The 15,511-nt window shown below is 43.4% G+C and overlaps 1 protein-coding gene across 3 annotated transcripts in view; it reads right to left on the bottom strand.

Moving 5' to 3' along the window:
* rims4 (regulating synaptic membrane exocytosis 4) overlaps positions 1-14,571 on the bottom strand; it is a 46,089-nt gene extending 31,518 nt beyond the window's left edge. Inside the window, exons 1-2 of one of the 3 annotated variants that reach the window (XM_020621221.1) lie at positions 13,395-14,571; positions 12,947-13,306 (exon numbers count right to left, since the gene is read on the bottom strand). In XM_020621221.1, coding sequence (XP_020476877.1) covers positions 12,947-13,043 — 97 coding nt within the window. In that variant the 5' untranslated portion in view covers positions 13,044-13,306; positions 13,395-14,571. Of the gene's footprint in view, positions 1-12,946 lie in introns of all 3 variants that reach the window. The other 2 variants (XM_020621220.1, XM_020621222.1) reach the window with 2 other exon arrangements.
* Between the last annotated feature and the right edge of the window lie 940 nt (positions 14,572-15,511).

Genomic DNA, 15,511 nt, shown 5'->3' with positions numbered 1-15,511 from the left:
CAGGTAATGTTTATATCATCATCTTTGTTTAGCATGTTAGCTAGCACAAAACACAAAGTACATCTGTGGCTGGATGTCATTAGTATTTGGTCATAAACCAAAGTACTGGACCTGCTGGTGAGGAAGACCAAAATGATTACAAATCATCGTGAAGGATGCCACTTTTTAAGAGCACCTTCCTCAGAATATTACTCAAACAAATGTGACCTTAAAAGGTACATTTTCCTTTTAAGCAGCAACAGCCATTACTGAATTTCCGTCAAAGTTTATTTAGCTGAGCCATCTCATCCGACCTTCTGTCACATCGCTTCTGCTATGATTCCCGATAATAATCAATCAATCAGCCAAGTATGTTACACACACAAGGAATTTGTTTCTGGTACAGAACTGAGGCAGCCATCTGCAGCGCCAGCTCACGCCGATGGCTCTAACCATCGGGGGCAACTTGGGGGTTCAGCGTCTTTTCCAAGGACACTGACATGTGGACTGCAGGCACCGAGATTCAAGCCTCAGACCCTCAGGTTGGGAGACGATTGCTCTACCCACTGAACCACAATCACCCCATTAATTCACTTCAGTCTCCACTGGAAAAGTCCCTCTAAACAGATGCCCACCATTGGAGAGAAAAGGACACACACACCTTAAAGTAACAGTGGAAAATTTCATGCTCTTGAATGCTCCCATTTGATTTGGATCACGCAGGCACTTTTTATCCTTCACCATAAAAACACTTTTACAGCAGTTCTACGTGTCCTCAATTCATTTAATTAACACACTGTAGCTCAAGCAAATGTTATTTGCCAAGTGCAGGTATCATTAAAGAGTGTTAATGCACTTTCTACATGAAAAAGCATCAAGAAAGTAAAGACAAAGCCCTCAGTGTTATTAGTATTGCCTGGGCCTTTCCTACCATAACAGGTTAACTACCGAGATGGGTTGTGATCCGATCACTGAAACCACTTGCCCAGGTGGTCTGGGACGCACTTGACCCAAGCATCAACCTCCATGCTGAGAAATGAAGCCAGTGCAGAAGTGTTCAAATCCGTAGTTCCTCGAACGGCCACTTGAGGCTGGCTCCCAAGTCAAAATGCACAACTTTGCAACAGAAATAAACATGTCCACAGCCTGGTACAAAATCCGTTTTGGTCTCTATAGCTAATTTTTCCTCCCATGACAACTGTAAGAGGGGTGAACCTTTATATAACTCACCAATTTCAATTATATTGAGGCTAAAAGTCATGCATAATTAAGGGTGGGCCCACTTTGAGTGACAAGCGATGATGCGTTTCAGCTGTCCACTTGCGTTCAGATCACTGAGGTGTTTTTTAATATCAAGTCTAAGCAGGCACACAGACAGAAGTGAAGAGGCAGGTTGCAGGAAAAAGAAAATACAAGAGATGTAAGTTAGAGGTGTGAGCAGATGAGAGCGATCAGGAGAAGGCAGGAAATTAGAGGCGATGAGAGGTGAAAACCAACAAGGACAGAGAAGCTGAGAAAAAGAAAAATGACAATGGGAGAAGAAACAGCAGAGGAGTCAAGTGGAAAAGAAGGAAAAAGGAAGGAGAGGAAGTGAAAATTGAATGGGGTTGTGAGGAAAATAAACAGAGGCATGAGAAGGTGAGAATTATAAGGTGATACAAAACAAATAAGATGTACAGGAAAGCAAAAGGTCAAAGTGAAAGGAAAATCTGAGAGAGAAGGCTAAAGTTCTGATTTCCCCTCCTCTTAACTAATTTTTCTTTGTCCTTCCAAACGTACACTTGTTTCAGAGCAATTTACAAGTCGCCTGAGTGAGAAGGGAGGATTTAACCTGCCACCAGAGACAATGGGAGGTGGCTGTCAAGGCTTGTCAGATCCACACTTTCCAATTGCCTCTCAGTGATTTCCTGTCATTACCACACAAAGCATGGCTGTTAACTGGTTGTGGCGTTAAGAATGAAATCACACTCTCATTCATTATGTAACGTTATGTTTGAAGAGGCATCGCAGCCGCTCGTTCTGCCTGGCTTTGTCTCTGCTTGAAGCCCACATGCCAGCTCAACTTCCTGCTCTCAGGCTGTCACAATCCAGCCTGTCGGGCCTGTTGGACATGCATCGCTCAGACCTGGGCTTCATCCTCATCTTCTTTTATGGCCATTTTTCCATTTTCATCATATAGCTTTTTAGGCTTTCTCCTTTTCTACGTTTTCTTTCATTTAAAAAGGATCACGGTGCAGATACAACACAGGAAATGGGGAAGGGTTCGTCTCAAAAACACCACAAATAATGGCACCCCAGGGTCCCTTAGCTGGAAGCCTCAGTGGAAGAGAGGCCTGGATAGAACTAGGCACAGCAGGAGAAGCTGAGATACTCCACCTTGCTTCTATCCTTGGTGGATGGCCTCTGCTCTGCAGGGAGCAGCAGGGGGTGAGTCGAATCATTAAGTCTACATGGAGCAGAATTTCACTCCATGTGCTTTTAAAGATGTGCTCAGACAAATTCAACACATTTTAAAGGCAGAGCTTCAAATAACATGAACATGCATCTGCACAAGCTGTAAATGTTTCAGCTGCACAACCTGCCCTGTCACATTTCAGGCATTTATTAGGTCTGAAATGTCCATTTGTGCATTTCTATGTTGTGGCTGGGTTGCTGTTACATAAATGCAGGTTTACATTTTTCTTTACTGCCCTTTGCCACCTTTAATTCAGTTCATGATAGTTGTTCTCATTGTTTCTGTTACATGTTGGAACTAGTTTTAAATACGATCATTATTTTATTGTCCCTACATCATCTGAAAAAAATGAACAAAGACACAGGTTAATGACAGCAGCTGCTGCGAGACTGGCTGTACTGACATTTAAAGTGAGTGATGACCGCGAAGGCAGCAGGGTTGTCAAACAGCCACAAAGCATTTTGTTTAGCTTTTGGTAGGTTTGCAAATTTTCAGTATAACAGATGAACCCCTGCTTCTTTCACAGCGGAGGACGACTCCCTGTAGAATAGACCTCCTTTCCTGGCAGTCCATTTTTTTACTCCTCACTTTTCTGGGTCATCTCTCCAGCTCAGAAGCACACCAGAGGCCTCTCTCTTTCTTTCACTCTCCCCTCTTTTTCCTCCACAACTCATATCTGCATGCACCTTTTTGCACCATACTGTACACTACAGAGTTTATGTGGGCAGAAATCTTCTCAGTACGTGTCATTAAAAAGGTTTAGTACAAAACATAACTTTGAGGCCTATTTTATGTATTTAACTCTTTTTGTCACTCCAGCATCTCCTTTACCTTTTAACAGGGATGAAGCTGGAGAGATGGTGTGATAATTGGATGGAGGAGAGTACAGGTGAGAGGACTGGGGTCAGAAAAATGAGGAGGGATGCAAGAGGAAGGAAAAGAAAATAAAAGGTGATGAGAAAGGAAGGAAGGAGAGACCCACTGAGCCAATTCTCACTCCAGTCCCTCCATTTCCTCCTCCATGTATGTAACCCCTGGCTGATGTATGATTGATGCAGCTGCCTTTTTCAATCCCCTTCTCTTTTACTTCATCCTTTGTTCTTTCTTTACCTCCTCCACCTCTGCTCACCCATCCATCAGCCCCAACCCTCCATCTCTTCCGTTCCTCCTTCCTTCTGTTCAACCTCTTGCCACCATCTGACTCATTGACAGGAAGAAACATCTCGTTACTTTAGCTGCTATGTTGATGCCACAGTACCTGATGCATGCTCATACCTCACACAAATATATATTTACCTGACATTCATAACATCTTTAATTGAAATGTTAAAATGTCACTGTGTTTACAGGGAAACAAGGCCCCTGCAGAGTCTGAACCAGTTAAGACAGTAAAATGTGTTAAATGCCATTTAAATGTTTGAAGGATAACATAAATGAAATCATCACTATAAACCCAAATTTGAATCCTAAATAAGTCACTTAAAGGAGTAGGCTGAAAAGAAAATTGTGAACATTTCCTCATTTTTCTTTTGTTGTGAGAACGTTTGATCCGTATAAGCAGAGAATTACAACAGCACAGTTTCACACAGTGAAATACAGACTCGAATATTCTCCCAGAGCGGCGGCAGTGGCAGCAGCGCCTGTTCTGTGTCAGAGACATTTTCTCCAACTGATTAATGGAATGATCAGAATGAATAAGAACAAGCCAGAGAGGAAAATTACTTCCTAAAACACTTGAAAAACAGTGGCCAGCAATGCGTCTTTGCCTTGACAGTTTGCTCAGTACACAATAGTTCTGTAGTTTTTATCCTCGATGACACAGACACTGACATTTATAGAATTAGACTATAAAAATGTACAGAAGTGTAAAATATAGGAGCAACCTTGTTATCAGTGTTGGGCTCGTTATTCAAAAAATGTAATATATTATTCATTACTTCTTACTCTTTTTAAAAATGATTATTATTACATGAATTATTACTCCCTGTCAAAAGTAACTCCTTACACTGGTGCTTATATTACTCTCCCCACAGATTGGTAATATCTTACAAATGATCCAGGGTCTGCTGGAGCCTGTGACCGGTATTTCCCCAAGCATCTGTCTGAAAGACGAAGAGTCATTAGTGGTAACTTCTTACACTACATGAAACTGGGGAAAGCAATATTGTTATAGTTACGTGTTACAGTAACACGTTATGGTCCAACACTGATTATTATCAATAAGGAGATCATAAAACTGTACCTCAGACAAGCTCAGACAATGCGATAATCATTGTACATTATGTCTGAACAGGCTGCTGGTACATGGAGCAGACAAGCAACATAAATACTAGTGAAAACATTTCAAAAATGATCAACAGCTACTCAGAGTGACATAGATAACTGGACTCGTCAGCTTAAACTAGAGCAGCTTTGGTTAGATTAACACCCTGTCGACAATGACAGCGTTTCAGCCGCTTTTTTGAGATGCATTTCTCACATTGAAGTGTATTTTCACAAATCAGATCTATTTTTTCAGGATTGTGAGCAAAAATCACTCCACAGAAATCCAACAGAACAATGACAGCTCACTGGTTCCCACCAGACCTCAACCAAAATTTCAAATACAGTGTCATTTCTCACTAAATCCTGAACATGCAGTTCTCTTCAAAGCATTGTGTATTTTTTTCTAGCGCTTTACCATGATGCAGTTCTGCACACAACAGAAAAGAGTTGTGTTTTCAGTCTTTTCCGAGGTGTTCCTGTAGTCTCCTCTGAGTGCTTTGTCTACACAAAGTGCTTCCAGTACACGAGTGAACACATGTATGGACACAAGCACAAGTCTAGTGCAAGGGTCTGAACTTTTCATGTACACAGTGGAAGTCCATCACACCCGTCACCGCTAACATGACCAGACATGACTGCAGTACTGGTTGCAGCCCAGAACTGGATCAGAAAAGTTACCTTTAGATCCCGGTGTGTCTGACGTTTTACAGTGAACAGTGAAAATGTCCTGGAAGTATAAAATGTACCACTTGGTTACACTGCCTATGCCAGCAACCGGCTCTGTGAGTCAAACCCTGCCCAGCTTTGGTGAATAGGATATTGTGGATTAGCAGGGAGGTGCAGAGAACTGAAACAGGAAATAAGTCAATAAAGACACAGATCACGTTTCTCAACTGGAAAACTTCCCATTATGCTTTAACCACCCTCAACGCTTTCATGTAATAACCACAGCTGAGTGCAGCAAGTGGAAACTCGTCGTCAAGAAGCCTTCTGGGAAATACAGGACAGTGGAAGAAGAGAAACCTTGAGGGGCAGGGAGCAACATCTGGAATTTACTACATTAATGGAAACATCAGTACTCCCAGGGGGATTTCTCCTGGAAATTATTTTGACAGACAGGTGATAAGACAGATGAACTGATGAGTGTACATCTTACTCATTTACTCTGTGACACAGGAGAATCAGCTGCCAGTCTGTCACCAGAAATCTGACACCTGAGCTGCTAGTTACCATGTTCATAAGAGTTTGTTTGTGTGTCTGTTCTGTCTTCTGATCCTCTGTGAGACGAGAGGAGAGGCCCTGTGACATAGGTCGGCGGCCAAACTCAATTCACCAGCATCGTACACACACCGTAATCATTCACCTGTCGGGGCACCCCCACAAATTCATTTCTTATTTTCATCTGTTTCTGCCAAGGAGACAGTAAACTCACCAAGTGTTGTCTGTGATCGGCTCCAGCCCCCAGCAACCCTCTCCAGGATAAGCAGTATAGATAATGTAAGGACAGAAGAAGTTTCCTGCAGCCATGATTATTTTCCACATATGTAAAACGTTGTCACATTATGAGAAACTGCTGATCAGTGGTTAGCCAGAGAGTCTGACAAGCCTTCAAACTCATGAATCTATGACTCAAACTGAACTTTCAAAATCATATCATCACTTCACCTGTACTGCTACCAACAAGCCCACACTATCACAGCCACTTTCAATTCTGTACAACTAAGATGATTCTGCATGATGGACATGTGTGATGTCCAGGTCCTCAACGTATGTTGTAAGTTCAAATCCAAAGTAAAAAAGCTAAACAAAATGTAAGCAACAGTGGGAGCTGCTATACAGGCAGGAGAACTGTCCTGTATATTTATCACTTCGCTTGCTGCTGTGAGACACACAGACAGACATCCTTCCTGTCCTGTTAGTGAAATATATTTGAATCAAGTCAAATGAGAGAAGAACAATTAAACAAAGACAGCAAAGGGAATGGAAAGAATGAGAGAGAAACCAAGAGTGAAAGCGATTATTCCAGGTGAAAATACAAAGTTAACCTGCAAACAGGCTTTACTGCAGAGAAAAAGCAGGCTGAGAGACAGCGAAAGCTTGACAGAGAGACAATGAGGCCGAAGGAGAGCGAGGGAATTAACCTGCAATCAGGCCTCTATTTAGCTGCAGTCAGCCACAATCAGCAGCCATATTAGCATTTAATTAGCCCGAGAGCCACAAACCACGGTCTGCCGCTCCGCTCTGATTACCTCACACACTGCTGTCATATCTGTGTGTGTCTGAAGGCAAACCTGTACATTTGTGTGCGTACATGTGCACCTACGATCACAAATACATTTGTAAGTCTAGGCATGTGAAGGCATGAGTGCTCATTCAGTTGTGTGTTTGTGCAGTCCTGGGTAGAGCTCACATGTGAAGGGATTCTTAACTTTATGCTTCACTTCTGATGATGATTCCTCACGTTTTCCGTGAAGACTCCCAGGAGAAAAAGAGAAGCATTCACGAGTTGGCTGCTCCTAAGTGACGAACACACCACCTTTCATCAGACTGTTCTCGGTTGGTGTCAGTAAACACACACACACACACACACACACAGCAGGTGACAGTGCGAATTAGCTTTGGCTGAAGTCCTGCGTAGTTTGATGCTTAAACACCATCATCCAGTTTTCCAGGAAATTAGTTAAGTTACAAAAAGATTTATGTCGCTATATGACAGCTGAGTCTTTGCAATGACAAGATCAGAGAAGCACAAACACAAAACAAACACTGTGAGCTTGACATCAGTGAATGAAGTCTGACCACTGATGCTTGTCACAGGTCTGCCCCGCTCTGTCCACCTCTCAGCCATTCACTGTCAATAAAGTTGACAACAAAATAGTGATACTGAAGTTGAGTTCTTAGGTTGCCCCACTGAACGGGATGAGCAGCTCTGTGAGATGCTCTTTAATGCACAGCTGAGTTAAATGCTAACATCAGCATCACAGCGACAATGTGAACACGCTGATGTTGAACAGGTACAAACTTTACCATGTTCACTGGCATAGCTTAGCTACAGGACAAATGTTCTGAGTTCCTCATGGAGCCAGAGGAAAAGCCAATTATCAGTGAAGTTGTTCTATGTCAAGTAACATTTAATGTTATATTTCACTTGTCACTGACTTTGTCTTAGTATACCCACACACACACACACACAACAGAGAGAGAGAGAGATGTTATGGCGTGGGGTACAACAGTATTTATACCATGAAGAGCCACAAAGCATCTAAATGTGCTGCACACATTATGCTTGCAAACATGTAAATCATCATCAGAACAACAACCATCTATTATTCCAATCCACTTGTCCTGAGGAGGTTCACGGGGGGTGGAGGGGCTGAAGTCGGGGTCCATTGACAAGTAGACAAACAGCAATTTAGAGGAGCAATTTAGAGTCACCAGTCAAGCTAAGCTGCAGGTCTTTGGACTGTGGGAGGAAGCCGGAGTCAAAACAGCATAAAATTATGCTAGTAAATATGGCTGCTAATAGGCAGATGCTCTGTGTCTGCAGCACTCTCAGTGGACACCTGGAATTAGACTACATGCACCCTTAATGACATTTTAATCAAAAGACATCTCACATATTAATATTGATCATAATATCTAATTGCTGCAAGACCCACAAGGAAAACAGAACAAATTTGCTTGATAACAGTGACATCCCAGATGATGTCAGCAGCTAAATGAGGGCACGCTGGCCTCTACAAAGACCCTGAGAACATGAGTACTAGACCTTGTGTCTAATGACTACCGTGTATAGGAGGAATGAACAGCTATGGATAATAATAATAATACATGCATTATGATGATTGCCAGTTTTATGCCTTTATGCAGTGAAGAAGAAAGGAAACTAGCCGCCCCACAGTGACACAGGAACGGCCGTGAAGTCACTGGCCCACAGTGGCGGGGCAGACTCAAAGCTGTTGTAATTTTCACCCTAGCTAGCTCTACTTAGCAGGCATAGCTGTAGCCTATGTCCTCTTATTATCATCACTAAAATAGTAACAGGTACCAGGTGCTTTCCCCAACATTTGACTGATGGAAAAACAAAAAGGCGAGCAGAATCAAGTGGAGTCGAACCGGTACCAGGAGGTGGACATGGGCCTGTTGTTTGGGAGGATTAGCTTTACTAGTACAGGCAAGATAACGACTGTCACCAACATGGTTAAAACTGATCACAGTGCTGTGCACAGCACTGTTATCAGTGATGGTCACACATCTCTATGAGAGTACTCTATAATCTGCTAACATGTCAAATAGTCAGAAAACACAGTGAGCGAATGCGTTCTGCTCCAGTTCCTCTGTTTTTCAGCTGTGTCTTATTGACACTGAATTGCACAAAAGCAATCAAGCTACTGTATGTTCACAGCACCTGGGCGGTCACAGCGACAGGGGTCAGTGAAGAGACGAGGACATTTCATACGTATTGGACATTTATGGAGAAGCGTCTGATAAATCCAACCAGAAGGAACACACTGTCACCGAGCTGCTTGTGAGGAACTGCATGACTTGACCATCACACAAATAATGATGTTGTTGTTATTCTGGTGCGCACGTCTCACATTTCAGATAAAACTGCACGTGGGGCCATTTAGGACGTCAGGAGTGTTCATACCATAGCTGGACTCATGTCACTTACAGACACAAATGTGGAGCAGCAACACAAAACAATCAGACTGCGATGTAAGCTGCTGGTGTTGCCGAGGCACGTAACTAAGATGTTGTTAAAAATGCGCTGCCCTTTCAGAGGTCTGGGTGAATGATCTGTTTAGTCTGAGCTGCTGCAACTTGTGGACTGAAAATTATTGTGATTACTATGTAAATAACGACAGCAGGTGGTTTCAGCCAAGCAGACTATTTGGTTGTGTACAGACTGTTCCAACTAGTTCTAACCCATCACGGGCATCAGCGAATCCCCAAAACCTTCTATTTAATTTATTACAAAGCACCATTTCACAACAACCATCATCTCAGGGCATTTTACTTAATCAGGTCCAGAGCTTAAACCATCCCGCTTGACCAAGCATTTGGTGACAGTGGGGAGGAAAAACTCCCATTAAGGCAAGAAACCTCCAACAGACCCTGGATCCTGGTGGGCTGCCTTCTGCCTCGACCGGTCAGGGTGAATAGATAGAGGAGAGAGAAAAGAAAAACATCAGGACATAATGAACATGAAACACAGAGATGGAGAAGACTCAGTAAAGTGATTAATGGTGGCTGCAGCAATGAAGACGAGATTTATTGTGAAGTAGAGACATCTGGGAGGATGAAGGACGAAGTAGGCGGAACTTCTCTCTGAGTCACCTGTTGACACAGCCCGCGAGGCTGTGGGCCCGTCAAATCGGAAGGTGGACACTCAGGGGAAGAAAGGGAGAAGACAGATGGTATCTAAGCAGCAGGAAAGGAGGAGAGGTTAGCAGGGAGCCCGGTGCACAGTAAAGAAGAGGAGGAAGAGAGCACGGAACAGAAGGAGGCAGCCCGGTGCCCAGGGAACAAAACATTAAGGAGCTGAACGAAAGGCAGGAAGGATCAGCAAGTGGCCGGTGACAGGAAAGTCATAAGGAAGAGGCTGAAGGAGTCCTCATGGATTCGAAGAACAAAAGAAGCTGACAAGGCCGCTGCAGCCCGCCAAGCAGGATGCAGTGGCCTACAGCCAGGCAAATGGGGAGGGCACCGCAGATGAGATGGAGCAGGACCAGCAGCACAAACCCCCAAATAACGATGGAGAAGATGAACCAGCGACAGAGTAGAAAACAACACATAGTCAAAACAATATGGGAAACCACATGGACGGCAGGTGATCCACAAAAAAGCAGGAGACAAGTTTGATGGTTTAATCATAATAAGGAACGGAAGCAGCATGTGTTTGGGTCTGGTCACTCTCCTGAACTTCAGATTAAAATCTCCATTATAAGTGTGCACAGTCTGTTGTGCTGTGGTTGTGGTGCATCATGTGCTCTGCCACAAAGGTAACTGCCCCTAACTGCCCAATTGCCTGTTTTTTTAACACTACTTCATATATACACACATACATAATGTATTTATGCTTTACTTTCATTTACATGGGAACAATATCCCAGTATTTCCATTTTCCATCACACAAAATTAGTATGACAGGAAATCAGGAGTAATGTAATGTAGCATTACCACCCGTTCAGACCAAAACACATTACATCATTTGATGCATTCAGTTTGAGGAGATCCTACTGACAATCTCATTACAGAAAGCAACAGGTGTACAAGTCTCTCACAAACTTACCAGGCTCGGCCAAATTTTCCCCCAAGTTTTACTGATTTTGAGTCATAGCACTGAAATAACCTGTCTTCACAAGTTAAAGCTAAATTTAAATTACACACAACACATTCTTGGCCAGTCCCAAAACCAGCAAAGAAAAACAACCCATCAAAATATACAGCACTGTGAATAAGACATTGCTGCTCCATACCTTATATCTGTCATAGATTCTACATGTAGGAAAAATAATCAGGGTGATCAAAAACAATGTCCAAGCCATAGACATCACCAGACTGCTCTTACTTGGGCACGTGCCCCAGTATTGATCTGCTGTGCCCCAGTATTGATCTGCTGTGCCCCAGTAAAAACACACATTCAAGTTTTAACAAGCTCATATATTTAGAGGTGGATTAATTTATATTAATAGTAATGGGAATAGATTTGTTTTGTTGTTCTAATCCAGAGTGTGGAAGCAGCAGTGGCCAGGGTTCGTACACCATGGTGCACACATATGCACGTTGAAGTTGGAGCACTGCAGTGTGCACGCAGCAATCCATGTATTGACTGAAGTATGTGACTAATTTAAGTTTTTGAATAATACTAGTGATCTTATTTTGACTCAGACACTACTGATCACTTTAGAGGAGGCCAGGACAAGGAAGAGGTTCGGAGAGAAGAGGGTGAGAGAGGCGAGACCTGGCTGTAGTTGGTAAACAAGGTAACGTTAGTTTAGTGAACTAGTACGTAACCTGGTGTGGATGTAGAATGTGAAGTGGAGCCCTGTACATCAACACTATTTATCAGTGTAATAATGCATAATATATCACACGTATCAGTTTATGTTAATGTAAGAGTGTTCATTCTGCATATTAATGAATAGCCTTGATGCGCTTGTCACAGAGTCCAAATATTGTTTGCTTTATGCATTTTTAATAAACAAGTGAACCTGAGGCAGGAAGGGAAAGTGAGGAGGAAGCTGTGTGTCTATGGAGACAAGACGTGTGACCACCAGCCATCTACTGCACAATGCTATTTCAAAATAATTGGAGCATGGGTATGTAATGTGGCCTTATGAGTTACAAAATGGGGGGATGATTGCATTTTTCTTTAGATTAATTTGTTGTGAAAGCTTAAATTTGACAAATCAAACTGGTGCTGCTTGACAATTTATTGAAAAAAATGCAAAACAATGCAAAGAAATGTGCAATACAGCGCCAGAACTTTACACCATAAGTCATGTGGAGAATGTTCTTAATGCATGTTGAAATAAATAGTGTAATAAAGATTAATATCTTTACACTTTACCTTTACCCGTAGTTGTTTCGGTAGCATGGCAGTATGGCAGTGGAATAGTGGGTGAAGCCAGGGACATTCATATAGCACATTTCATTTATGCAGTAAATATTCAAGGAAAAAAAAGTGTGACTGGTGTAATGGGGGGCCTATGTCCCCCAGTACAGCTTGATGTCTAGAAACGCCCCTGGTCCAAGCTGGTGTCTTGTGTTGTCCAGCTAAAAGTCCACATCATCACATTTGAGGAGCCAGACTGTGTTTTTGCTTTTGAAGTTTCCTTCAATCATCATCGAAATTAGTGATGATTCATTTTCTGTGGGTTGAGTATCCTACTAATCTGCTGACTGTTTCAGCACTAAATGTTCGTATCATTTCTTACTCATACTGTGCACTGCATACAGGATGAACCAAGTCACACTGGACCTAATGGAATAAAAATGTAAATATGGGACACTGGCAAAATCGACCAAGGTTTCTGCAGGACATAGCTGCACATGTTGGCAGGTGATTTGCTGACTGAGGCTGCTTTCAGAGACATAAACATTTACATAACATGCTGCTTGACATGTGGATGGAAGCATCTGTCTTCCACCAGGCAGGTGACAAACAACATGTGCCTTGTGTTTTACATATGGCCCCACAATCTTGTTGTAGATGTGTGCGAGTGTGCCATTCCCACTCACCCTCATCGTCCTCGTCGAAGGAGTTCATGCAGGGGAAGTAGATGGCGAGGGCCTCGAAGGACGCTGACAGGCTGATGCGGCTCTGCGATCGCTCCATGTAGAGGCCCGCCGTCGGGTCCGGGTTGGCCGGCTTGGCCAAGCGCGGCTGGGCATTCTTCACGCGGAGTACGGCTCGCGGCGTCTTGGATGGCTATCAGCTGCCCCCTACGGCAGATCCACCTCAACCCGAAAAGCAAAGTCAAGCGAGAACCTTTGGATGCTCACACCGAGATCGGTGCAGAAACTTAACTCGCGGCAAGTTGACTCCACAGAAAGGTTTTGATGAAGCTCTTGGTGTGTCAGACTAAACGCAGAATCATCCTAGAAATGAAAAAGGTGATGCCAGATGTTTCTGTTGGTTGAGGTGAACTAATCTAACAGATTGTTTCTGTAGGTTTTAGCTGAATACCTATATATGGCTCTGCGTGGCACAGTTCTCTCTCTCCTTTCTTGTCATCTCTAGGTTTTGGATTCTTGTTTTGCTTCCGTGCTCAGACAGATGCTCCTGCACGTCCTCGTGTTCATCCCCTTCCTGTCCTCAGAAGTGCAGGTGGCAGTCTGATGGACTTACTGATGTCTGGTGGTGAATCTTACCTGCTTCTTCACGCCGATAAAACCTTATCTTGCTCCTTTTGTTTCACAGCGAAACTTCCTGAATCCCTGCATGTCAATCTAACCTCGTCCTCCTGCTTATGCATTCACAGGTCGGACGCCTGGTCTCCCTCAGATCCCGGTGAAGGAAGGAAATGGGAGGAGACGCTGGCGGTGGAGGTGACGCTGACAGTCAACATGAAAGGTGTTGCTTTCCAAGCAGATCAACGCTTTTTATTTCTCTCGCACATTCTGCCATTCCCGTGGCAAAAGCATTTATTTCACAGAGAGAAACTGACTTTCAAAACCCAGGAGATGCAAGCCGCAGATGTTGCTTCGTTTGCAGATCAACCAGGAGGGCAATCTGTTGCTTCTGCTCTGCTTTGAACTGTATTACAGATAATGTTCTGCTGCTGTTGTTGTAAATGCTCTTCTTGTTGTGTTGCTGTCTCCTCCTCTCCTATGTCCTCTGTCAGTCCTGTGTCGCTGCGCTGCCGATGCTGGGCTGTCTGCTCCTGAGGCGTAAAAGGACACAGAGCGAGCGAGAGATGATGCGAGAGAGAGACACATAGAGAGGGGGAGAGAGACATAGAGAGACACACAGAGAGAGAGTCTGTAGCGTTTCACAGCTCGTGCCTGACTGGGCTCATTCACTGCTGGTGAGCCGGTGGGGGGGACGATGGAGAGCAGAGAGTTGCTGACCACCCTGACCAATCAAAATGTGGATGAGGGAATATGGGCGTGGCTTGGGGCCAGCGGTGGAGGCGATGCAGAGCAGGACAAGTTTAGTGTGTCTGTTTCCTTTGGTCTCTGTTTCACTGATGAACCTTTTCCAAGCAGAAATCTTCAGAAATCCATGAATGAACGCCCAGAGAGAGAGAGAGAGAGAGAGAGATGTGTTCAAATGCTGAACAATGCATCTCTGTATAGTTTTGGTGCAGAATATTTTATGACAAATATGACCGTTTCATTTTGTTAAGAGGAAACTAAGGGTTAAGCAGAACTGGATTGCACTTATTGATTCCTGTGAAAGGTGCTCAGTGGGCATGCTCCAAAATTTTTTCCTGCTTCTGGATTCTAGCCATGCTCCACATGCTTCCACTGGGTGAAGTTCAATGCACATAAACCACACACAACGTTAAAGCTACAGTGTGTAACTTTTTTCAGGTATTTTTGTTTAAAAATCTGCTCCACTTGTCTTAATGTGGAGGAATGCTGTCGGAGCCTCCTGTGACCCAGACTCATTGAACAGTGCTGGCAGCAGTGCAGAGATATCAGCTTCTAAAAGGTCTTGAGCAGGATTGTTGTCTCTAACCAATCAAAGATTTTCAATTATTTCTGCTTGATTGGTAAGTTTTGTTGCATTCTCATTTATTGTAATGTCATAACAAATATCTGTCGTGTAGCAGGTTGTAACAGAGCAGAGTGGACAGATTTGGAGTTTCATGCTACCTTGAGTTACATGTTGCAACATAAATTGGACAGTGGCAATTGATGCAAACATCAGGGACAGTCACTACATGATCCACCAATATGAAGCTTGTAATGAGATGGAAGAGCAGCAGGAAGTGATATTGCTGTGAATTAACGGCAAGTGAAGACAGTGCACACAGCTGCGAGAGCGCGCTCAGTCCTGACTGGTGAAGATGTACTTTGTACTTGGAAAGATGGATCGTGGCTGACCAGCTGAATCCATTTCTGCTTGTATTTATGAAATCACTTCACTGCGTTCTCTCATTATATTAACCTCCCTCTGTCATGGAAATTCTTTTATATTTGACAGTTGCTTGGTCTCACAAGAACAAAACAGCAGCACGTCAGTGTTCTTTCTTAACAGTGTCTCTGAAAACCTTGTACTTTTACTGAAACAGAACAAAGGGCCCACCCTCAAAAAGAGAAAGACATGTACAAGTGTCAGTCACAAACCTTATCTAT

Source organism: Monopterus albus, unplaced genomic scaffold (genome assembly GCF_001952655.1).
Source record: "Monopterus albus unplaced genomic scaffold, M_albus_1.0 scaffold255.1, whole genome shotgun sequence".
NCBI classification, from domain to species: Eukaryota; Metazoa; Chordata; class Actinopteri; order Synbranchiformes; family Synbranchidae; genus Monopterus; species Monopterus albus.
Note: the sequence above shows the minus strand (reverse complement) of the source record. Positions and strands in the feature narration are given on the sequence as shown.